The 27,192-nt window shown below is 31.9% G+C and overlaps 1 protein-coding gene and 1 long non-coding RNA gene across 3 annotated transcripts; both read left to right on the top strand.

Moving 5' to 3' along the window:
• Window positions 1-527: 527 nt before the first annotated feature.
• Window positions 528-3,361, top strand: LOC126884490 (uncharacterized). 2 transcript variants are annotated; one of them, XR_007698066.1, is made up of 3 exons: window positions 619-1,131; window positions 1,190-1,392; window positions 3,181-3,361. It is a non-coding gene; the product is annotated as an uncharacterized LOC126884490 (long non-coding RNA). The 2 variants fall into 2 exon arrangements; XR_007698065.1 differs by having other exon boundaries at window positions 528-1,392.
• A 2,033-nt stretch (window positions 3,362-5,394) lies between these two features.
• LOC126884489 (uncharacterized) lies at window positions 5,395-12,607 on the top strand. Its single transcript, XM_050650423.1, has 3 exons — window positions 5,395-6,206; window positions 6,327-6,644; window positions 7,579-12,607. The coding sequence occupies exons 1-3, from the start codon at window positions 5,705-5,707 to the stop codon at window positions 9,324-9,326; spliced, it is 2,568 nt and encodes an 855-aa protein (XP_050506380.1). The 5' UTR covers window positions 5,395-5,704; the 3' UTR covers window positions 9,327-12,607.
• The last annotated feature ends 14,585 nt before the right edge of the window (window positions 12,608-27,192 follow it).

Genomic DNA, 27,192 nt, shown 5'->3' with positions numbered 1-27,192 from the left:
TACTTCCCTAAAATTTTAATTGAAAATGGCAGATTTTTTGGGAAAACTCGGATTTTCTGAGTAAAATTTTTGTTGAAGGAAATCGGAAAAAAAATAACTTTGTGCAGAACTAAATTACGGTGAATTTTTATTTGAGTGTTTTTGGCTCAAAGGAAAAATTATAGGAGTTACAGACCACTAATTGAAAAAAAAAAAGAAGATTTAGGAGTGCTAATTTGTTTATAAATAAAATAACACACTTTCTGCGGACTTGTCATACCCCATATTACTAATATATGCAATCTTAAGATTCGATTTTAGCAATAAAATAGCTGGTAAATAATTTTTCCCAAAAATGGTATTTTTTCGATAATTTTCCCAGACTATCAACAAAATCCAAGAAACCGAAGCGCCAACCCAAATTCTGAGCAGTCTCAACATGATAAGGTTAATATCCCCAAGAATCGCTATACTTTCCGGCTGTCATGGCGGTGTCGAAATGAAATTGCGACTGTCGAAATGAATTAGAATCAGGCCCCAGGACGAGAGGATCATCGTAGGAAAAAAATTTTGCATTTGGATCCATATCAAGGTCGGTAATGACAGTGCTGTGTTGTTGGTTGTCTAAGTCTAACGGATAACCATCTTAACCACAAGAATCTACAGGTCGAGCAAGTCTCGTAAATTTCACGATTGCGAGCCACGCTTCACGCAACCGTGTTTGCGTACTTGTGTTTCGAGTTGCGTGGTCGTGCGGAGTTATATTTACCAAATTTAAATGTAATCGTTTCTACTGATAATAATATACTATTCTCAATATGGCTACTGGGTGTAAAAGATAAATCTTATTCTATCTGTTCTTCATGAGTTTTAGATAATTTTAGTTGTATTTCTTTGTAATTTTGTGTTGTACAAAGATTAATTTAACATTTTCTCTGGAAGTATTAATTTAGAAAGATAATATGCTTCATTGGTGTTGTGTTTTGAAGTGTGAAATGCAAAGTAATTGTGAAGTCAAGATAAAGTTCACTTTTAAACTGAACTAAATAAGGTATCTGAGAGACAACAATGGTTAAATGCAATACAATGTACAGGTTTTACTAGCGAAATGAAAATTTTCCTGTCCTGTCTGCTGTAATCATTTTATATCTGGTAAGTTACAATTACAACAGTAACGATTTTTGAAGATGTTAACATTTTAATCTTATAGGAAAATAGGAAAACCAGCCGACTTAATCGATAATAACAATCTCCAGATTGGGTTCCTTCAATAAATATGGGCTATAAACACAATGAAATAAGTTCCCCAAAATCTAAAATGGAGTGGTATCAAAGGAGAATTAAAGGAAATAATATTCATATTGAAATTATTTATAAGGCACTGGACTGTCTTAAATTCTACAATAATACTAGGTGGGTAAATGATTTTAGACATTTTTCATTAAGAGTAGAAGTAGATTTTCATTCAGTAGATTTAAGACTTGCTTACACGGGTAGAGTAATGATGCAAGTACTTGATAGAGTAGAGTAACTCTACCTGTAAAAATGCTCAGCACAGTAGAATAGCTGGTAGAGTGTATAGTTGGAGTTAAAGTAGAGTGACTAGCAACCTATGGCAAAGTAACTACTCTATGACCACCACTACTGCCAAAATGTCTACTCGGCTGCACACTCTACCCATGGAACACGCTCAGTTATGGCAGAATAGAGTAGGTAGGAGAGTACATGGGGGCGCTGTCATTCTGGCTGGAATTGTGTTTTGTGTAAATAGTGAAAATGAAGTTCACCGAAGATGAAACTTTAAAACTTGTAGAGCTATAATACGGCGAATACCAGTGTTTATGGAATTTAGGTAGTGTATACTACAGAAATAAAAGTTTGCAGCAAGCTGCGGAGGATGAAATCGTCTAAAGAATGGCAAAGGAGGCTTTGGAGTAAACGAGCTTAAGCAAAAAATTAAGAATTTAAGGTGCACTTATAATCAAGAGTGTTTAAAAATACAAAAATCGGTTTCACTATACTAGCATCAGTACTATACTTGTACTCTCCTCATGTGAATGGTATCAAGCCATTTTTGGTAGAGTACTACCGCTACTCTACTCTCCTCAAAACTCTACCCATGTAAACAAGTCTTTAGAAACAGTGGAAAATGAGGTAGCTAGTAGAGTAGTAGTAGAGTAAAATATACTGGATTAGCAAATTACAATGTTTTAAGTTAATACAGTAGCGATCAACAGGTAGCCAAAACGTGTTCCAAGATTGCCACTGTAATTTTGAATATTTTTTCGAGGTATTTGGCACACGTATTCGTAAAATAATAAAGAATGGCGGTACAGAGCCCAATTTGAAAAATATATTAATATGTGGAAATTACTCTGTAATTATACAATATTTAAAAAACGAGCCTGTACCGCCATTAAGAAGAACAAAAAAATACACTTTCTTCAAATAAACTTTTTTATCCGATGCCTAGATTTTGTGTAATTTTGGAACTACTAATGAAATAAAAAATTTTAGTAGTTCCAAAATAACACAAAATCGGATAAAAAAGTTGTATTTGAAGAAAGTGTATTTTTTTGTTCTTCTTAATGGCGGTACAAGCTCGTTTTTTTATATTGTATTTAATTACAAAGTAATTTCCACATATTAATATATTTTTCAAATTGGGCTCTGTACCACCATTCTTTATTATATTAAGAATATGTGTGCCAAATATCTCGAAAAAATATTCAAAATTACAGCCGCAATCTTGGAACACCTTTTCGCTACCTGTTGATCGATACTGTTTCCTCTTAAGATAGTTTTAATAGTTATTTATGATATAAGTATTAAAAGTACAATTTTAAGACGCGCATGTGAAAGTTAACTTGAAAAAATAATTTTATTAATGTTTTGACTTCCACATCAGATGTCATTGTCAAAATACAAAATATTCATTATTATTAGGTTTATTCTAGCAAACAGTCAAACTAGTCAAAAACCGTCAGCAAACAGTTGGTCGGTAAAAGAACATAATACAGTCACCAGTGCGATCCCCTCTACTCGCGCTGGTCCACTATTCGCTGATGATTTCAAACTGTTTTAAACTGATGCTAAAACAAACCTATTATTATTATGCATATCATTATCTGTAAATAATATTTCTTCTGATTGTTAATTGTAAAGGATAGAAAAATTACCATTTATTTTATTTTTTTTTAGAATCAGCTGAGAGAAGTGGTCTACAAAAAACCAGGAAGGAAACGGAATATGTGGCTACGAAAGGCAAAAGAAAGGTTTACAAAGCAAATGTGACACATTTTTTTAAAATATTTAGGAATATCAGTAAATTGCATTAAAAAATGTATGAAAAGATTTTGTTCAATAAAAATGTTTATATTTATCAAGGATGTATTATTTGGTATGGCCACATATCGTCAGTGATGTAATAATACATCCTATCTGTTTTTTTTCATGAGTTTTGTAAGAGAGACTAAAAACTTGTCTTAGGGTCACCTCCTGTTTTCATATGATATTTGTTTTGTAGTAAATTAAACTATCTATGAACTACAAAACAAGTCAAAACTTACATATGAACACAGGAGGTGACCTTAAAACATGTTTTTCCATCTCTCATACAAAACTCATGAAAAAACAGATAGGAGGTATTGTCACATCAGCAAGGATGTACAGTGATGAGTGCCCTAATAACCGGCAAAATATGGGCAACATATTTAGTTGTGAGATAAAAAGAAATGAAACTAGTCGAGCTGGGAAATTTAGCGAAATTAACCTTTAAATTTACGTTATATTGATCCCACCTTTACACATATCGGAGGAGTATGTCAACTAAAACTGTCACTGTGACAGTGGTAGTTTCCAAACTCGTCTGATATGTCTGAAGGTGGTACACAATCAATACAATCTAAATGTATAAGTTAATATCGCTAAATTTCCCAGCTCGACTAGTTTCATGTCTTTTTATCTCACTACTTAATACATCTTTTGTGCTATTTTGCCGGTTATTAGAGCGCTCATCACTGTATTTCTGGTATATCCAGGGAATGTCTACAAAATATATTTTGAATGTCCAGAGAACATTCGTGGACATTCATGGAATGTTCCAATAAGACATTCAGGTAATGTTTAAAATGCTGACACAGGATTTTCCTGGGATGTTCAGGGAACATGTTTTCGGGGATATTCCAGGAATTTTTCAATGTCTGTGTACCTTCTATGGACCTATATGGAATATTTTGGTGTTATTACCGCCGCACTCCACTTGCGATTTGTAATCAGGAAGATTGAACACATTGTTTCAAATACAAGTCAATCCATTTGTGACTAAATAATCATAGATTGACTTCTATTTGAAAGAATGTGTTCAATCTTCACAACTACAAATCGCAAGTGGAGTCTGGCGCTTAGGGCTACTTCCTCTTTGGTATTATGTATTATACTACAGAAATCAGGAACTTTCCTTCTAAATATATGTATGCATCTTGGCCATCAAACATATTCTTCGAAACATTTTTTTAAGGGGTTACATAGGTCTTGTGGGTAAAAAAAGTGACTTTTTAAAAAAAATATATCTCGAAAACTAAAATTTATTTTTATTTATAATTGGAACATGTAAAAGTATAGTACTTAAGGTAATCTCAAAAAAAGTTTCAGCCAAAAATATTCATTTTTGTAGAGTTTAAGTTTTTTTTGCGTTGGCAGCATAACTAAGTCCAGTCTCATCTGAAATCAAAAAGTTTCTTGTAGTTTATACCTCTGGCTAGAATATGAACGAAGGAATTAAAAAAAATTAAATTTGAAGATTTTACATAAGTTTAAACACATTTTTGACCCCAATTTTTCTCATTTTTAAAGTAGTTTTTTTTTATAAAACAAAAATGACCTCATCTAATAAAAAATCCTTTGTTCATTCACTAGCCAGAGGTATAAACTACAAGAAACTTTGATTTCAGATGAGACTGGACTTGTTATGCTGCTCACCGTAAAAAAGGGCTGTTGTCGAAAAATTGCAGTCAACTCTACAAAAATGAATATTTTTGGCTGAAATTTTTTTGAGAGTACTATACTTTTACATGTTTCAATTATAAATAAAAATAATTTTTAGTTTCCAAGATATAATTTTTTTAAAAAGTCACTTTTTTTACCTGCAAGACAACAACTTGTTGATTTCAAATTGTAACAGTTGTTTTGCAAAGTATGCTGCCCTCTTGTATTTTCTGTGTTATCTTCATCATATCATCATACAATTACTTCATCTAAAAATTTTCTGCGAAAAAAAAATAAAACAAAAGTTTAACCACAGAATCAAGTTACACAAATTTTCAAACACCTCACCTGACACAGCGTCTCAAGTACGATTGCGCGAATTGGTAAATATAACTCCGCACGACCACGCAACTCGAAACACAAGTACGCAAACACGGTTGCGTGAAGCGTGGCTCGCAATCGTGAAATTTACGAGACTTGCTCGACCTGTAGATTCTTGTATCATAACCACAGCATAGAAAACGCAATCATAACATAAAACATAACCTTCATCTTTTATGTACATTTGTGTACATTGTTTTATAATACCTAAGTACATAATCTTTAATGTTTATTTTATGTGCTTTTTCTATGGCTGTGGCTTCTGGCTTGTAGTCTTATAAACATTGGTCTTATTGCTAAATTTATTACCTTTGAATATAATAATATAAAATAAAACATCTCACAGGTCCTAGGTAAAATGTTTGAGTGTAATACTTGTGATAATAAAACGTATTCTTCCCAAAAGGCGTTGAATAAACATTACAGACAATTTCATAATATTATTTTTAAAGAAGTGCTATATGAGTGTCATCAGTGCAATAAAACTTTTCCGTCGAAAAGAAAACTGCAAGAGCATCACAGCAAGAATCACAAAACGTTTCGTATTCCAGGCACAACATTTCAATGTGATAGATGTGATAAACTGTATGCATCAAAAAAGTATTTGAAAATACATGAAAAGAAACACCAAAGCCCAAGTTCTCTTGACAAATATGAATGCCATACATGCGGATCTATTTTTGACACAAAAAATGAAATATGTGATCATATAAAATTACATAATAGATGTAAGAACCTGTTATGCCCATTCAATGAGTGCCAAGAATCTTACAACAGATACAAACATCTTCGTAGTCATATCTCAGATTATCATAATTTACATCTGATAACTGAAACATATACATTCAGTACTAATGAAGGTAATAAAGTTTTTCTGATTTTTTTTGTAAGTACTTAAAAGCTGTTAGGTAATCAACATTTTCTCTTTGAACTTGGTCTAGCCAAATACATTAATAGCAGCCTTTTTCAATTGTTTTCAGAATTCAATAAATGGCGTTCTGCAAAAGAACAAGAACTGAAAGCAAATTATATTTTGTCTACCAGTGAAAAAAAATTAAAGGAGGGTGTAAGGACATATTATATATGTCATAGATCTCAAGCTCCACGGATAACAGAAACCCCTAAAAGAAATGCGAAATCTATGGGAACAAATAAAATTGGACGTACATGTCCATCTACTATGATTGTTACAAGTAACCAAGAATGCATATCAGTTGTTTTCTTTCCTGTACATGTTGGTCATTGTAATGAACTAGGGCGTTTAAGAATTGATGAGACAGACAGGATTAAAATAGCAGGTAAATTATAGAAAAAAATAGATACTATATAAAACTAATATATGTTTTGTTTATTGCAATGAAGTAATTATATACCATGTGAATAAATAAACATTATTTTCATTTTTTTTTTACCTATTGGATGTTGATCTTGTCAATATATCGATGCCTCAGAAACCAATCAATGTAAGTTAATAAGTGTTTAAAATGAGATAATAAGATGTTTGTGAAAGTAGTTGCCGAAAAATAAGGATTCATTAAAAATAAACCCTCTTTATTTATTATTATATTCATAAATACGAACAAGAAAATTATAATATATGTATATGATAATATGTGTTCTCGTAAGCCATTTTTAGGAAGAATGTGACTTAAACTGATTTCCGATGTTAAGTCACAATGACAACCTCTCGTGTATTTCGTCTGAACTAGCTTTGAGGATGTTTTCAATGTCAAACGCTGAGCGCACATGCATAGGTAATATTCATTATCTATTCACGTTTCAAAAAAAGTTGGCGTCAATGTTGTATATAAAATTTGTAAAAAAAACATGTAAAATAAATAATTAATATAACCTACTTGCTTTAAATGCATGTGCGCTCAGCGTTTGACCAAAGAATATATACTCTCCTAGACGAAGAGTTTGAATGAAACAGATGGTCACGTTTATTTGTCCCTTGAAAATACTGTAGTTCATTGCCAGGCCACATGCACCTACTCAATTGGTGCACAAAATCCTGTGCTGAAACGTTACAGGGCAGTACCCTATAAGGTCTATATTCTTTGGTTTGACATTAAAAATACGCTCAAAGCTAGTTCAGCCGAAATCCACGAGAGGTCGTCATTGTGACAATATTGTGAATTGACTTCTGAAGCATCCATATCCAACACCTAGAAACAAGAAGTCCCTCTTATAGCTACTAAAATATGATAATAATATTGGTTTTGTTTCTAGGTAAATTGTCTCAAGGGGTCCCAATAGGCAGAGTACTCAGTGATATTAGAGAAAGTGCACCCAGTGGAGAGATGGAGAGAGTTCACTTGATTGAAAAAAAGGACCTTAACAACATTGTACGAGATTTTTCAATTGGATACACTACTAAAAGGCACAAAAATGATGCAGTCAGTGTACAATTATGGGTCAAAGCCATGCAATTATTGGAAAACAACCCAGTTTTATTTTATAAAAACAGTGAAGAAGATTATGAGGGAGTGTTTGATAAAAATGATTTTGTTTTAATAATAATGACAGAATTTCAGAAAAAGTCACTTATTTCATTTGGTCAAGACAAAATCTGCATTGATGGCACTCACGGTTTAAACCAGTATGGATTTCAATTATACACAGTTGTTATTGTTGATGAATATGGTTCTGGGGTACCAGCAGCATTTTGTTTTTCAAACAGATCTGATGAAACACTCTTTCAACATTTTTTTCAATGTATTAAAGATAGTGTTGGATTATTGTCGGCAAATGTTTTTATGTCGGATGACTATCCTGCATTTTACAATGCATGGAAATCAGTTATGAGCGAAGTACCTAATAGACTGTTATGTACCTGGCATATAAACAAGAACTGGGTACAAAATTCTGGAAAAATATTAGATAAGAATAAAAGATCTCTTGTTTTAAAAACTTTAAAAGTCTTGCAAAAAGAAATAGATGGGGAAGCTTTTCAGAATGAGCTAAAAACTTTTGTTCATCAGCTTCAAAATGATTCTGATACATTGCAATTTTACCAGTATTTTTCTAGGACATATTTGAATCGACTAGAAATGTGGGCTTATTGCCACAGAAAATATCTTGGCATAAATACGAATATGTATTTAGAATCACTCCATAAAGTGATAAAACATTTTTACCTGGAAGGTAGAAAATGCAAACGTCTGGATAAGACCATAAATGCATTAATGAATCTGGTACGGGACAAAATGTTTGAGAGGGTCATAAAGTTAGAAAAGCATAAAGTATCTGGAAAAATACAGAAAATCAGAAATAGTCATAGGCTAGGTGGAAACATTTCAAGGGACTGTGTTCAACAAAAAAATGAAAAGCAGTGGTGTGTAATTTCTTCAAATGATAATGATCATACTTATTTGGTTGAAAAAATAGGTAAGGGTTGCATTGACCTTTGTGAGCTTAAATGTAAAAGTTGCCAAATTTGCATTCATTGTTTTAAATGCAGCTGTTTGGATAATGTTATAAACTATAATATTTGTAAACATATACATGCCTGTTGTCTTTATTTTTTCAACAATGTATTAGGTCATGCTCCATCAGTGTTTAAATCAGAATCTAATAATGTTACAAATAATTTCATCTCAGCAGTACCAAGTAGTAGTAATTCTAACAGAGACTTACTAAATTCTAAGCTTGAGGTACTCATTGGGTTAAATAATAGGTTTAATTTAGGTGAAGCTGATGAAAACATTATTTCAAAGTACCTTGATAAGGCAATTGATATTTATAATACCAATGGTCAGGTTAACTTTGAAGTTAAGGAGAGTGTAACTACCACTCAAAAACTTGAACCTCAGGTTAGAATGTTTTCTGCCAAGCGCAAACGGAGATCTCAAAAAGATATCCAACAGCCTTTAGCTCATGAGACAAAAAGCATAAAACTAGCACTTGCAGACTCTGAAGCTAAAGTGCCTAATATTAGTACAGATTTTAATTTTGAGCATTCATATTCTAAACTGTAAGATTCTATTTCACAAGATTCCATTTTCTATCTCCCTAATTCAGGAAAGGTCTCGAATTAATTGTTTATAAAACCAGTCGATAAATCTGAACTGATCCAAACAATCAATAGTATCAAAAGCAAATCTTCCTGTAGTACTGATGGTCTATCGACAAAAATTTTTTCTAATCTCCCAGAAAATGTGTTGGAAGTCCTCATCTCACTAATTATTGATTAACTATATAAAAAGATAAATTTCCAGAGTGCCTAAAAACAGCCATCATTATTCCTCTTCATAAGGGTAGTGAAATATCTAATACCTACAATTAGAGACCTATTGCACTACTACCGGTAGGTATTCTCCAAAATTATTGAGAGACTCATAAAAGCCCGACTTATGCCCTTTCTCGTTGAAAACAACATTTTATCACAAAATCAGTTCGGCTTTTTAAATAATAAATGCACCACTGATGCCATGTTTTCTGTACTACATGAGGTTTATCAAACACTGAACAATAATCTTCACATTGCCACAGTTTTTTGTGACTACGCCAAAGCTTTTGATTGTGTAAATTACAACATTTTGATAAAAAAACTAAATTTCTACGGAATTCGAGGTATTTCTTTAAATTGGTTCCAATCTTACTTGGATGATAGGAAACAACTGGTTATAACAAATTAACGATAAAACGAAGAAAACTCGAGTATTTGGGTCACCTGATGAGAGGTCATAAATACGCATTACTTCAAAATATAATGCAAGGAAAAATAGAAGGAAAACGGAATCCAGGCCGTAGAAGAATGTCGTGGATGCGGAATTTGAGAGAGTGGTTTGGCTGCACCACTAATGAACTTTTTAGGTCAGCTGTAAACAAAATCAGGGTAGCCTTGATGATTTCCAATCTCCGATAGGAGTGGCACAAGAAGAAGAAGAAGAACAAATGGTACAGACTCTAGTCTCAAAAACATTGTATGTGGGGTACCTCAAGGTTCAGTATTGGGTCCTCTACTTTTCCTTATCTTTATTAATGACATCACTAGCTTAAAAATCGAGGGAAAAGTTTTTCTTTTTGCTGATGATACCAGTATCACTTGGAGCAACTCAAATATTGCAAATCTTCAAGCTACTATAACTTTTGATCTACTTGATCAATAAAAACCTGGTCTGACTCTAATTTACTCTCCTTTAACGTAGATAAAACAGCATTATCATATATACAATAGCAAAACAACTCAGGAGCTCTTCAACCCTTACCTCTTAATAACAGCCAGATCAGTACCGTTGATTCTGTAAAATTTCGTATTTTTTTAGACAGAAACCTTAAATGGTCCCTTCATATCGATTTGTTAAGGAAGAAACTATCTTCAGCTTGCTATGCTATAAGATCTGTTTCGAATGAACTCAATTTAGCCTAGACAAAAGCCTACCTATCTGAAAGACCATATTATTCAGTAGAAGATTTTCTTAATTGTTGATGTTATCTTTACTGATTTAGCAAAAGCCTTTGATAGAGTAAATCATTCAGTACTATTAAAAAAACTGAGGTCATATGCACTTTCTGACAAACTTATAAAATTCTTTGAATCTTACCTTACCAACCGTACTAATGTAGTCAAATTTGGGAACTGCTACTCAGACAGTTTTATAACTGGGTCAGGTGTTCCGCAAGGTTCCATCCTTGGGCCTTTACTTTTTGTTATGTTCATAAATGACATCACTGATTATATAAAATTTATATAAAATTAAGTTTCTTCTATTTGCAGACGATTTAAAATTATTTCTTACGATAAAAAACGAACATGACTGTATTAATTTACAACAAGATATTCAAGGCAGCAAAAGTGGGATTGCACCAGTTACGCTTCTGTGTGGTTATTTATTCTGTGTTCAAGGTATATCCAGATTCTGTAAAAATAATGATTTGAACTTAAATGAATCAAAATGTAAACTATTGACTTTTTCTAGAAAGCGAGAAATAATAAGAACAGATTATTTTATTAATGAAGTAAAACTTGAAAGGTTAACAAAAATCAGAGATCTAAGGGTGTTATTCACTAGCACATTCTCCTTTAATGAGCACATTCTCAAACTAACTAATGATTGTTATAGACAATAGACAGTTAGGCTTTATCCTAAAATCCAGTAAAGAATTTTATTGTGACACTACAATTAAGCTTTTTAATGCATATGTGAGGTCAAAACTCGAATATTGTTATACCATATGGAGTCCCTCCACCATATCACATAGTGATATGATAGAGAGGATTCAGAAGAAATTTTTAAGGTCTTTAAAGAAATTTGGGATTTATCCTTTTAAGGTTTCCTATAACTTGCAGAGAATGCTTTTTGACACTGTGTTATTGAGCGAAAGACGTAGAAATGCCCAAATCATTTTTATATTTAATATACTTTATCAAATCATAGATTCTCCTACGATTCTTTAATTTATAAATTTTAATGTACCAGACCAAAGACTTAGATGTAGACACAGTTTATTTAAAATAACTCCAGAATAAGCAAACTCCCCCATGGCAAACTGCTTAATGGCAACGAACGATTTTATCGTGAGTGAAGACCTTGACCTATATAATATGAAAAAGAGTACTATGTTACATAAACTGTGATACCCGTATTTATTGTTTTAAAGTGTATTTATTTTATTGTATTGTATAAATTGTATGTTCTTATTTCTTTGTATTGACCAACTGTGTGTTTATAAATGGCATCATTGCTGTAAATGTGCAGTATAAATAAATAAATTAATTAATCAATAACTAAGAAATTACAGTACCCTTGACCATTGACACAAGTAGTATTTTTATTATTTTTTTATCTATATTTGAGTGTCGTATGCAGCAGCTTAACTTTTAAACTTATTAATTACTAGGTAGACTATGAAATTTGCAATTTATTTAAATTTTGCAATTGATTCTTTCTGTTTAACTTCATTATTATTATTATTTTTTAATTACATTGTCGATTTATGTAATTTTAGTAAATTGAATTGTTATTGTTTTGTTTTCTTGACTTTTTATAAGCTTTGTCGATAAAATTGTACAATTTTTCATGACAATAAGAGCCAGCGCAGACTGTAGACTTTTTAGTCGGCTTCTTAATCAGTACAGAGAGTTATGCAGATGCACACATTACACCGATTCACCAATGCATACCTCTCTGTACTGATTAAGAAGCTGACTAAAAAGTCTGTGTGGGCTCTAAAGCATATTTCTCTCTCTTCTCTATAAGTGTAATGTTGTAAATTATTGTAACCCGTGTGTAATAAATGTCTAACAATTAAAAAATCTGTTTTTTACTAGTCAATAAGGGGGTAGGCGCAAAATCTTAGTCCAATGCTGTTTAAATGCATTTTTTTATCGAATCCTGAGAAAACTAGTAAATATCTTTGAAAATTTTAAAAGCAGAATGAAAGATTACATTATTGCCGAAGGCCGAAAGTCTCTTAGAATAAACAAAAAGTTTATTTTTTCTTTTCAATAAAATATTTGAAATTCAAATTCACACTAAATTTTTCTTTTTTTCATCCCTGTAACTTACTAAAATAAACATAGAAGTTTACAGGGACTTTTGGCTCTTGATAATACTGTATTTGCATTCTGCGTTTAAATTGTTCAAAAATACCTATTAGTTTTCTCAGGACTGGAAAAAAATGAGTGCATTTAATTAGCATTGCACCAAGATTTTGCGCCTATCCCTATAAGTCATTGACGTAGAAGCTAGAGTAACATCCTACAAGCAAACTGACCATTTTGAGACAAATGGATACAAACTATTTACTTTAGTAGGTAGAGGTAGCTACTTACCAGAAATAAGTTGTTTAAGCAAATGAAGCTTAATAATACGTAAGCCTATTTTATCATTAGTTTTGGCTAAAAATGCTAGTACATAATAATTAAATTATTTTTTTAAAATTACATATTATATTTATTATTTCATTACAATTTCATAGGATCTTATTTTAAAAAATCATTTTAAAAGCTAAATAAACACAGCAGTAAAATACATGGAAGTTTTATTTGTTGATTTACTGATAAATACATTAATGTACAGCCTATAATAATAGTTACAATTTATTTAAATCCGGTTAATCAGATATGTCATATTCAACTTGCTGAATTCTTCAAAAAACTTTTATTTTCTTCACGTAGGTAATTAAACGAATCCTTATGAGATATTGTATATCTATGCTTGTTTTCAGAGAATTCTTGGCACTGGCCTTATTAAATAAGTCCATAAATAATAAGCACAGCCATAGAAGAACCACATAAACAAATAATAAACAATATTTTATGTACATAAAAGATGAAGGTTAGATATATTCGAATCCGTTAGACAACCAACAACACAGCACTGTCATTACCGACCTTGATATGGATATGGATCCAAATGCAAAATTTTTTTCCTACGATGATCCTCTCGTGAATCAGGGCCCTGTGTTGTTAACGTCGAATAGGGCTTTTCATTCACAGTCATTTGTTTCGAGCTTCTGTCATATGTCATATAATCCGTGTATATTAATATTATACACAGATTATACAACATATGACAGAAGCTCGAAACAAATGACAGTCGATGAAAAGCCCTATAAGGGGCCGAGGGATGTGCACTTTTTCGCTGTGTCTAGGTACACGCTAACGTCTACGCAAATAAAAAAGTTAGGTACACGCTTAAACGTCATCAAGTCAGTGACGTCATTATTTAGCGTGTACTATGACTGGGTTTTTTGGTACACGCTAATTTGTGCCGTGTGTATGCTGTGGTATTAAATATCTGTAAAGTATCACGAGTGTGGTTAGAATTTGTCTAATCGCTTTATGTTTACACTTTAGTATTGATTTGTAAGGAGTTTGCTTATTTTTTACTTGTTTAGTGTTTTTTTTATTTACTATGGAGTGTGGACAATTATTTAGTTCTTTTAATGAGTTTAACAACATTCTAAAACAGTATGAAAAAGATAAGAGACAAAAATGCGTGATTAGGTAGCAGAAGTAATAAGGGTAGCAGAATAAGTAATAAGATAAAATATACGGGGCGATTGATTAGTGTGATAAAGCTCAGTAGATCCGCTATATAGATAGCAATAAAAGTTAGTAACACAAATTTTAGCAAACTTTGAGCTTCATGATAAACAATGGCTTCATATTACAAAATTACTAAAATTAGTTAGAATGTTACAGGGCGTTCGATAAATATAGTGGCAGACCAAACTTATGTTTTTTAAATGGAACACCCTATATTTTATTTTATGTTCAAAATCCTCTATTAACTTCCATATCACAAAAATATAAAGGTTTATTATGTTATACAGGGTATTTACAAAGTTATAACCAATTTTCTATGAAAATCGTAACAAGTTTAACTCCCGCCTGTATAAATAAAAATAATTACCACAGCAAAAATTAACACCAATGTAAACTGGTATAATTAATTTACGTAAAAAATTATTTTAGCAATATTTTGGATCTATCATGTTAACTAATATTTATTTTGCTAACGTGAATATATACTTTTATATACATATTAAGTTTGCCTCCCTTCCCCTTCCCTTAATAAAAATATTTTCTATCAAACAAACAACAAAACATATCAAAATAGCGTGTACCAAAATATAAAGTCACTGCGCACGCTAAATAGGGCTTTTCATCGATTGTCATTTGTTTCGAGCTTCTGTCATGTGTCACTTAATATTAATATATCTACGTCATACGTCTTTGGTTTGTATTATTGTATATACCAATAACGTATGTCGTAGAAATATTAATATTATGTGACACATGACAGAAGCTCGAAACAAATGACTGTGAATGAAAAGCCCTATAGTGACGTCACCGACTTGATAAAGTTTAATTCGCGTGTACCTAACTTTTTTTATTTGCGTACACGTTAGCGTGTACCTAGACACAGCGGCACTTTTTTGCTGTGTCTAGGTACACGCTAACGTGTACGGGAATAAAAAAGTTAGGTACACGCGAATTAAACTTCATCAAGCCCATGGCCTGGAATCTTTGTAGGTACATTTCAGAGTACAGTGGAACCTCGATAACTCGGATTAATCGGGACCGCGGCCGATCCGGGTTATCGAAAATCCGGGTTAGCCGGAGAGCATTGTAAAAATTAATAAAATACGGTATACTTATAGATAAAGTTCGTTATAATTAAAATAATATGAAATATATATGCACAGTACACATCTAACTTACCTATTATAGTTGTATATTGTATAGAGTATAGTATAGACCAGGGGTGGGCAAATTCTTTTAAGCGCGGGCAAAAATGAAATTTTCAAAATGTCTCCTGGGCCGGATTACTATATCGCGTACTTACTCTTTGTACACGCGAATGTTTTTGGTGTAGTTTTTTCCCTATCCAAGAAATTTTTTTGGCAAAAATACTATAAGTATCATTTTAAAATTTAAAGCATTTGGACAAAGAAATTTGACTGTTAATAATAACAATGTACATGGGAACAATGGGCGCCCAGTAAAATATGTCGCGCCCAGTAATTTTTAAAGAAATATGGTCAATTATATTAAGTCATAACATGGATCCAGTAAAATAATTAAAATAAGTGGATAAAATACTTAGGATTCTGGATTACGGAAGATCTAAATCCGATATCAGAAATTCGATTAAGAATATAGAGCAATCGAGAGCAGCCGTTTTGAAGATGAGTAATTTATGAGTAACCAAAGACTCAACCTGCAAATCCGATATCGGATAGTAAAATGTTATATCCACTCTACTCTTCTTTATGCTGTCAAAGCTTGGACTGTTAATGTTGACTTAATGAGAAAGCTTTTGAGATGTGGCTTTTTAGGAGAATTTTGAAAATACATACCATGGACAGATCATATTTCGAACGAAATGGTGTTGCACATATTGGGGCACATACGAGGCATATCATTAGAAATGACAAGTACGAGTTGTTGCAGCTGATTATGAAGGGTAAAATCGAAGGGAAAAGGGGTCCTGGTAGACGACAAAAATATCCTGGCTGAAGAACATTCGCGACTAGACCGGGTTAAAAACACACAAACGCTTTTACGAAAAGCAGAAGATATCGTTACGGCTGTTCGAAATTATAACGCTTGTTTCACACACTAAGAATTTTGACCGTGCGATTGTTGAAATCTACATAGTGGCTCGAGCAAGCATATGAAATCTTTCTCCCTTCACCGCTTGAAACGCTCGGTGAAGGGAGAAAGATTCCATATACTTGCTCGAGCCACTATGTAGATTTCAACCATCGTATGTTCAAAATTCTTAGTGTGTGTTTCGAGCGTAATACTCTCTATTATTTATGTGAACACTACGCACACTATTGATTTCAACAAAATCGCATAAAAGAGATTACAAAATTTGCCTGCGGGATTTTGCCCACCGTATTGTTCATTTCTAGGTAAAAAAACTCAGTCAGTTTCGGTTGTGTCAATTTCGTCTGCCATCGGAACGATGTTATTAAAAGACCATTGTTCTAAAAATAATTTTTTAAAAGACAGTTGAAAATAAATAAAGGAATAAAAGGTGCCTGTTGTTTGCGATAGCCCGATAATGGATAATGAACGTCGCTCTGTCGCCGCTGCCGCCATGTGCCATGAGTCATTTTTACCGTATAGTTCAAATTACACAAATACCCATTATCTCTCAAATATTATATTATGGTCGAAGCCAAGTTTTATCAATGAAACTCGATATTTTTAAGACATTCCAGAAGCGGCTACAGATAAAATGTTTTAACATAATACATACATTTTTATTGTTGAAATGTTTGTCTGATGAAAATCGGTCCGGGTTAGCCGGACTTCCGGGTTATCGGGGGCCGACTTATCGAGGTTCCACTGTACATTTAAGGTCCGCTTGCCACTATGCTAAATTTAGTACTGAAATTAGTACTAAAAATATTGTATCTACAAATTAGATGCGCGCGCCGATTTAGTACTAAAAATTAAAACATGTTCGAATTTCTTGTACTGAAATTGACACAATATTAAAAAGTGAGGTTGTATTGTATATTAGGTACTTTTGTTTTTTTTTATAGGTACATAATAATAATAGTGATTTCAACTTTCAACATGTGGAGAAAAAGGCAGATTGAAACATTTGGTTGCGTTCATCAAACAGAGAGCTTGGAATCGGATTGCAATCGGATTGGAAGCTCTTTTACTAGTGAACGGTGCGCTGAATTAATCGGATTGGAAGCGCTCGCCATTTTATTCAGCCTTAAATTTGTTATTGTGCTGTGATAGCTGAATCCCGCCAACTTTAAAATTAAGTTCAAAGTAAAATGGATAATTTAATTAAAATTGAATATAAATACAATAATTATTGTATGTAATTTATTGTAAATATTTGTAGTTCTTATTTTAGTATTATTAATATGTATTCTATATATAGTTATTATCTAAATTAAGTTAGAAATATTTGTGTTTTTTTATTTATATAGTTACTAGAAATATTAACACAATATCTGTATAGTAGGTACCTACCTCATTTATTTTCCAACAATCCAGTTTTTGATTGATTCACAAATCTTATAAAAATTGGTATTGATTGCATACCAACTATTTGTAATTAATATTTACCTACAATAAAATTAAATTTAATATAGGTAGGTAGGTACCTATACAATAATACTCCATATTAGTTATTTTCAATAATATTTCCAATTTTTTATTCTTCTTCACCCACCGTTATGTTATTAATTTCTTTATTTAGCATACCTACTCAATATTGCATTTATCCAGAACATTATTGCCTTCTATATTATAAAATTGTGTAAAACACAATGTTCGTTAATCGAATATTTTCTGTATCAAATTTTAATCCTCTAAATTTGCATTTTATTAGTTCAAACCTTTCTACAGCTGACCGAATCTTTAATTTATTATCAAAATTTTCTTGTTCTTGTAGTAAACGTTTATTATTCTGGTAAGATTTCATTAAGTTAAGTATCTAGATATGCCGAATTTTGAATGAGATTTATATTCGCTGGTAAAATGGAATCTGCTCGAGTTAAATAGTTAATAGGCCTGGATCCTGCATACCAAAAGAAAGTTTATTAATAGCAAGCTGAAAATTTGTTATTAGCTTAACAGTGTCTAGTCAGACAAACTTTGATGTTTTAATTTAAAACAAACACTGGAACGGGAAGTTTTAATTGTTGAACAGGTTACAGGTTTCGAACGTCAGACTACAAAAACGTCTCATGTGTTGTGTCGGACAGAACTTCCAATTGATTTGCTACTCTTTCATTAGCATGCAAAATTAGACTGCTATTTATCACCAATATAATTCCTATCCTCTGACATGTTCTACGTGTCGGAATTATTAAAATGCCCAACATAGAGAGAGACATACTTTATTGATACAATGTACCAAAAGGCCATCGACCAAAGTCTTTCAGCCAACTGCCCAACATATTTTTCGGACAAAAATTTTTTCATATATTATAATATACAAAGTTTGCTATTGAATAAACTTAAAAACAACCTGCTAGTTTTCACAATCATAAACTTGTCAGGATGGCACGTTCCACAATTAAGGCTTCCCCTGTTCCAGTGTTTCTATACATCAAAGTGTGTCCAACTAGACACCGTTAAGCTATTAACAAATTTGAGCTTGCTATTAATCAACTTTTTTTTGGTATGCGGGATCCAGGCCTAGGTACGAAATTTTTAAAAGTAATGTTTTAAAAAAAATTTAATTATACAGTTTAAACAGCTTTTTCAAAACTATTTACAATCATATTATTTGTTGTCATTTCATGGAATTAGGCATAATCCAAATTTAATATAAGTACCTACTATGAAAAAAGAACTAGAGGGAGATATAATCTATTTTTTAATACGATTCTTTGATCACAACCAACTAACTCTTGAGATAAACTGGGAATGCAGTAGACATCCCTTTATGATGCTCATACAGAAGCACATTTCCAAGCAATCTTACATTACAAAGTTGTTGCTGGCATCCTATAAAGGGAAAAAATAATTATTTTGCATGGTTACGTTATCTTGAAGCTGTATTCGATAAAAAATTCTGAAACGAGAAAGCTCACTTTAATACTTATCCGGGCAAGACATTTTACTTCCATATAAAATACATGGCATTTCGGGCCTATTGAGCCCCACTTGCCCGGATAAGGGTTAAAACAGTAAAAGAAAACGCAGCAGCATAAGGTACTGTTGGTTGGGAGCACTCTGAAGACCACCATGTGTTCGTTGTTCTCTGATAATACCATCAATACAGATAGAATTATTTCTACGAGTATGGCTATGTCCAACGAAATAAGGATTGAGAGACCTTTTAGATGCTCTCAGTGAAACAAATGCAATTTTAGAGCCACAACCAAATACTAGGAACGCCAAGGAAGAAATTCCTCTTATTAAAAAAAGAATGGAGGGACAATTCTTGTTAACAAATTCTGCTTAACAATGGAGGAGGAAGATATATGAAAGGTTGTGTTATATATACAATACATTTAGTTTTTATCTAAGCATGAAAATAAATATTATGACCACATTTGTACTACATTTATTTTCAAACAAACCAGTTTTTTATTGATTCACAAAAAATTTTTATTGATTACGATTTACAATTAACCCATTCGCAGATACGACTAATATGCATGTACTTACAAAGGGAAATTACTGTCTGCATATGAAGATGTGTCCACAAATGTGTTAATACAATATTTACAATAAAATTATATTATAGAATATTTACAATAAAATTAAACTCAATATACACATTGATATTCAAGATTAGTTATTTCCAATTTTTTGTAATTCTATATTATTTGGGTGAAAATCTTATGTCCAGAGCTCTTTGGCAAACCAAACGTATCCCCAGCAACAAATTCTCTGGTTTACTTAGCATCCACATCATAAACATTAATTTTTTCCAATAGAATTATTCTGTTTTCAAATTGGTGGATATGACCAATACAATTAAATAGTTCCTGGAAATATAACAATATAATATACATGATGTTATTAATTTGTTATACAATTTTACCTGGAAAGTAGTTCTGGACATATGAAAATGTTCTCTAAATTGGATATTGAATTATGGTTTATATATATATTTAATTTCATCTCATCCTTCTGGAATAATTTGAGGTAGGTACATCTGCTAAATGTATAACGGCATTTGCTAATTTCGTCCCCAAACAAAAGTTCTTCAAGAATATTATCCATTTTAGTTTAGACAGTTTCAGTTTTATTTAAAAACAAAACTGTCTAGGTTATAAATTATATAAACAAAGAATAAAAACATAAACAAATGGAACACAGAACACTCTCAATCGAATGTCAAACGTCAGTCGTTCACTAGTAAAAAAACTGTCAGCGTTTCAGCGCAAATTAATCGGATTGCACTCGGATTATTCTGGTGAACGCGACCATATTAATAGAGTTTTACAAATCGAATCAATGATCAATGTTTGTATGTGCCAACGCACGAATTAAAGTTTTGGAAGAAATAAAGGCAGAATTAGCCAAACTAGGTGTGGATATATCTCTAATAGCAGAAATAAAAGCCAAGTTTGCCAGTTTTGCAAAAATACTTCTTCCCATCTTTTATTGTTAATAAGTTAATGGCTTGCAATTTGCAATCTCAATTAGTAAAGCTCCTATCTATGAACCTTGAGTAAAGCTCATGTAAATTTAGTAGGTAGAGCGCATGCCTATATGCTGATTACAATTAGGGAATCCAACGATCTGTCAAACTATTCCAATATGTCTGGCGATTGGCATGCAATACATTGAAGGCATATGATAGTATAGTGTTATTTTAGTATTTTAAAGTAATTTTCGTATTTTATGTCCATGTAAGTATTGCTAAATACTTCTGTGACATAGTAACAAATATTGCTTACGTCAATAAACTTTAATAAGTAGTTAAAAAGGTTTAACTAAGTGATTTGGAAGATTGAAGAAAGCTAGGTTAACAAATTTTATGTTTTATAAGTTTAATAAAAAATAATATTGAGCATCCCTAAAATAGATTTTAGGTAAAATCATCGGGGTAATATATATTTTATTATTTTAGGTACTTAGTAATACCACATTGTATCTTAAATTTGAAATTTTAATTTAAATAAAGTATCCAATAAAATCGCTTGTGTGCAGTGTTGCCAGAGAAATTTTTGTAAATGCACCGGAATGACTGGAATAGTGACACAAAGTACTAAACCAACACATTTTGTACAAAAACTTAAAAAAACGTCGTTTAATATTATTTGAAGCAAATTTCTTATGTCACAAAATTTTAGGTTTTTACTTTAGGAGACTTTAGTATCAAAAGTTTGGTTGTTAATTGTATCAAATTGGTACAATTTTAACAACTCTGGCAACGCTGAATTGCCTGCCATACGTCCTGTCATTAAAAATCACGTGGTTTGGATTGCCTAATTCGGATAGTTGCAAACACAAACTTGGCACAAACTGACTTTTTCATACTAAATCGACTCGCGCAACTAACCAATATTTTTAGTACTGAAATTAGTATAATGGCAAACGGGTCTAACATTGATTGAAAGAAATGGCATGGCAACACTGTGACGCACAAACATAAGATTCAGCTGTGTGTTACATAGGGTGCACTAATATCCAAGATGTCCAAATAATCTTTATAATGAGTATAATCATAATGTCTTGTTATGTGAATTTCGCGGCACACCTACTGGGACTTCAGGCAACTTCAGGGCACATCAGGGTGCCGCGGCACACTGGTTGGGAACCTCTGTTCTAAGGCAACGGCAACATCGTACTGTCATCTAAAAGCCGTTAGACGTTACTGTCAAAATACTGTCAAATTCAAACTATTAATTCATATGTAAATAATCCAAAATAGCACTTTTTGTTTTTCTAGAAATTATTCTATTATTCAGTCATTCACTGTAGGAATTCACTATGGAAGCTAAAGTTGACATTAAGCAAGAGTTTGATGAATATGACCAAAAATATATCGACACTCAGTTATCCACTTCAATAGATATGGAGGAATACTTGAAACATGAACCAGGAGAAGAACTTCTAGGTGAGAAAAGTAAAACGATAAGTACCTAATTACTAAATACCTAATATTATTTTTATATTATTTTACTAAAATCACTTACTCTATGTGTGAATTAAGTTACAAAATACTAATTTTCTCATATCTTTAACCTTTAACTAAAGGCGCTGGCATAATTTGTACGCCAGATATAGAATAAGAATTCTACTGGAAATATATTTAAAAATTTAACTTTTGACCTTGCTTATTTTTCTAACCTATCACTGGAATGTGCTTTACAATTTGGTTTTAGTTTCGTTATAATCGGCGTTCTGGAAAGATCGTAATTTACATTTTATTATTTGTTGTTTCCGGTGGTGGACAATATACCCCAGGATTATATTACTATAAGTCGTAATATAAGTACATATTTTAATTGTTTTTTAGTCATTATGGCAAAAAATATATTTTTCTTTGTAAACAATACTTTTTCTCCTGTAAAAAATCACATTTAAAAAAATTTTTTATTAGTAATTTTATTTATCATGGAATCCAGTTATTCCATGATTCCAGTTATAAATCCCAATTGGCTTACTGAAAAGGAACTATAAGTATTCACTGATGCCGAATAAGGTGTATAACAAACAACTAAGTGTATTTTTTCAAAAAAAATTAAACAAATCCGCTGTTTTAAGTGTATTTTCTTGTGGCGTACAAAGTACGCCAAGCGTGTAGTTATGTTATAACTTGATGCGCGGGTAGTTAAAGGTTAAATTGTGTTCTATCATATTGTAGAATTCATTTAATCTAAGCTAAACGTACCTATTATCGGCACCTTTAGTACGTTAAGCACAATGGAGCTTCATTTTAATTAGGTTAGTAACCAAATTAGCTGAACAAAGTGTATTCAGATTATTGTTTTGGCTAATAAAATCTATCACAATTACACACAGAATATTTACTTTATCCTAAAACAAACTCATAATATTTAAAAAATTAATAAAATAAAAAGTGTCATAAGTCCCCATTATCGGCATTCTAAATTAAATTCATGCTCTAATTTTCGGCATATCAAGGATCCTTTTTTCGGCATGAACTAGATACCCAAAATTTGAATAACTATTGTATAATATACTTACCTAAATATTTACTTAGATACTATTGAAGTAAATAAATTATTGTATGTAAATACATATTATTTCTAACAATTATTAAAGCTAATTGGCTCTTCCCAAAGCCATAAATTCCACAAAAAGAAGAAGAAGAAAAATTCCTACGCATTACTACACCCTTCCTTGAGGCACTTACGAAATTTTTTCAAAATTTTTTATCAAGGAAAAAGGATAAAATGTGAGATTCTATCTAACGGCGCCACTACTCGCGGGTTAAACACACTTTATTTTAGTAGTCATTGACACAAGCATTTCCTTTTCATTTTTGTGCAACTTCTTTTCTTTTCTTTTTCCAATTTTTTTGGATGCGCTTTTCTTTCCGTTATATTTTTAGCTGTTCTTGTTTTTCTTTTCTTCTATTTTCTTGTAATATTGTCGCCACTGAGATTATTTATTATTTATTATTTATTTACGGACCGAAGTCCATTAGTACATGATACAATTAAATTAAAATGTCACACAAATTAGAAAAATAAGATCTAGTAGGTACAAAATTGGTAAATACATAACAAACAATAATAAAGAATAAAATTACTTGCTCTCATTTAACAATTGAGAGCTAGAACATTTTGAAATTGACAAATACAACTTATCCTAGAACAAAGACAATAACAGTAGTTGACAAATCAGTCTTGAAATTAGAACATTAAGTTAAGTATAAATGTAATTGTGTGGAAAACGCAGTAAAGTCGTTCACAAAGAAATCAATTCGCAGAGATAATGTGTTTGCTAATTTAATAGTTTTAGAGAGATAGGAACTTGAACCATAATTTGTGCGGTTAATGACCTCGTGGAAGGTGGTCACAGAACGGGTGGTTCTTGAAGGTACATGTAGACCAATTTTATTTAAAAGTGGGATACAGAATTTATGACCATGAATTAAGTTATATAAGAAGCAAAGATCTTTATGTTGACGACGACTCTGTAATGAGTCAAGTCGAATAATTTGCAGTAAAGACTCATAACTTTGACCAGTGAGATGCATCTTATAAGCATAATAACGTAAGAATTTACGCTGAACTTGTTCGATTTTATTAATATGACAGTTATATTGAGGTGACCAAACACATGATGCATAATCTAAATGTGGTCTAACCAAAGAACAATAAAGAAATTTTAAAGAACGACCAGTCGTAAAGTCATAGCTGCATCTTTTAACAAAGCCAAGCATCTTTAATGACTTAGAAACCATGCTATTAATGTGTAGGTTGAAATTCAAGTTAGTATCAAGAATAACACCCAGATCTATAACTGAGTCAACTAATTGTAACCTAGTGTCCCGTATAAAGTAAGAATTATTCTCAAAGTGTCTTAGTCGAGTAAAAGTTATAGCATGGCATTTGTTTGCATTTAAGTCCATACCATTAAGTGAGCACCATTCCACAAGACCATTAAGATCTGATTGCAAATTGTAGTGATCCAAATCAGAGGTAATTATGTGAAATAATTTAAGGTCATCAGCAAATAGAAGAAATTGAGCAAAATTGACACTTTTATTTATGTCATTTATAAATAAATTAAAAAGGATAGGTCCTAAGTGGGAGCCTTGAGGTACACCCGATGTAACTATAATTTCATTAGAGAAATAATTCTTAATACGAACTATCTGCCTTCTATCTAATAGATAATTTCGAATCCAACTAAGCAGAGGATCAGAGAAACCCAACTGTTCGATCTTATGTAACAATAACGTATGGTTGACTCTATCGAATGCCTTGGAAAAATCTGTATAAATCGCATCTACCTGTTGTTTACTTTCCAATGCTTCATTTAAGAAGGAGGTATAATTTAACAAGTTCATTTCAGTTGATCTCCCCATAACAAAACCATACTGTTGTTCAATGATTAAATTTTGTATAGTAGGCTTAATTTTGTCACATATTAAACTCTCGAATAGTTTAGGTATAGTATTAAGGATACTAATAAGTCTGTAGCTCTGTACCCTGCTTCTATCTCCATTCTTGAATATCGGTGATATAAAACTAACTTTCCAAACGGGAGGGAATTCACTCGTTTGTAATGATTTTTGAAAAATAAAGAATAAGGGACGAGCAAGATTAAAACTACAGTATTTCAGTAACTTGGGTGGGATTCCATCAGGCCCTGGACCCTTATGTATGTTTAGCTGGGATAATTTGGTATATACCTCTGAAATAGATAAGTCACAACCAGTAATGTTGAAACTAGTGTTAGCCCTTGCACTATTTGGAATAGGACATTCGTCCTCACTATATACTGCAGCAAAGTACTGAGAAAACATCTTGGCTATGGTAGGACCATCGGAACTGGTTTGGCCATTATGGTTTAAAGTGTTCGGAATGCTATTATTGTTCCTTTTAGAATTTACGAACCTCCAGAAGCTTTTAATGTTACTAGGAAGTGTATGTTCAACGTTTGCTACAAACTGATTGTATGCTTGACCTGATAAGGACTTGCATATCGACCTCAATCTAGAAAATTCATTATAGTCTTGAAGTAACCTGGTCACTTTAAATTTCTTATGAGCTTTCTTTTTAGCAATGATGCAGTTTCTTAACTCTCGGGTATACCATTTAGGAAAATTGCAGGTATAAAACTTTTTCATTGGTACATAAACATCGATAGCGCATATAAGACATCATAAAGTATATTGACCATATCATCTAAACTTTTATCTCTGAAAATTTCATCCCAGTATATTGTGTCTAAGTAATCAGAAATACCTTGAAAATTTGCTGATTTAAAGTCGTAGAAAAAGCCTTCAGCTTTCATTTCATCAGTTAAAACATCTCCGCAGTTTAAATTAAAGCATAAAGGAGGGTGGAAACTATCGGGGTCAACTAATCCCTCATCAGCTTCTGCGACAATGCAATTTTCATCATGAACCAAAACTAGATCAAGTAATGAGTTTACATTATTATAGATGTTATTGTGTTGGAAAAGATTTTGATAGGAACATATATGATTCATAATATTTATAGCATCTTCTTCGATTAAAGGATTAAAGATTGTTTGTATGTTCTAAAAAAAAGTTCTTATTTCAATAAATCATTGAAACTGCCTATCCAACAACTGCGTTTTTGTTGCAGGAAATCCACAGGCTGCAATCCGAAATAGTCATGCTATCAGTAGGTTTTCTTCTTCTTCTGTTAGTGTGATCCCTGGTCCAGATTTCTTCTCTAAAGAAGTTCTACTGTTTACTTTATCCTGTCGAGTTGATCTAGGTACCTTATACAATTTGCCAGCTGTTTTAAATGGCATTCCTGACTGAACAGTTACAAAAGTTTTGTTTATATCTTCTGAAGAATATTGAATTCTATTTTTTTTTACATTATTAATTTCTTAAATTTAGTCTAAAACAAAGAATTTCCAATTATCGGCATGTATAGTCATGTATTATCGGTAGTGTTATACTTGGTAAAATTATGGCTATTTCTAGTATACCTAGATATGGGATGCCGAAAATTGGTACAGAGAATCATCGTTTTTTATTGCATATAATGACCAAACATTTGTCATAGTAAGTTAAAAGATGACGCTAAAATCAACATATATAGAGTATAATGCATATAACCAATTATCGGCACTCCAGCCGATGATTGGATCATCTGTTAATATTTACGTACCTATTATCGGCACCCTCAAAATACTGCAAAAAGCTATAGAAAAACAGTTTTTGGCCAACAAATAATCAAAATCAACTATTTCTTAACACATAAAAC

Source organism: Diabrotica virgifera, chromosome 5, assembly GCF_917563875.1.
Source record: "Diabrotica virgifera virgifera chromosome 5, PGI_DIABVI_V3a".
Taxonomy (NCBI): Eukaryota; Metazoa; Arthropoda; class Insecta; order Coleoptera; family Chrysomelidae; genus Diabrotica; species Diabrotica virgifera.
This window is presented reverse-complemented; position numbering and strand designations above follow the sequence as displayed.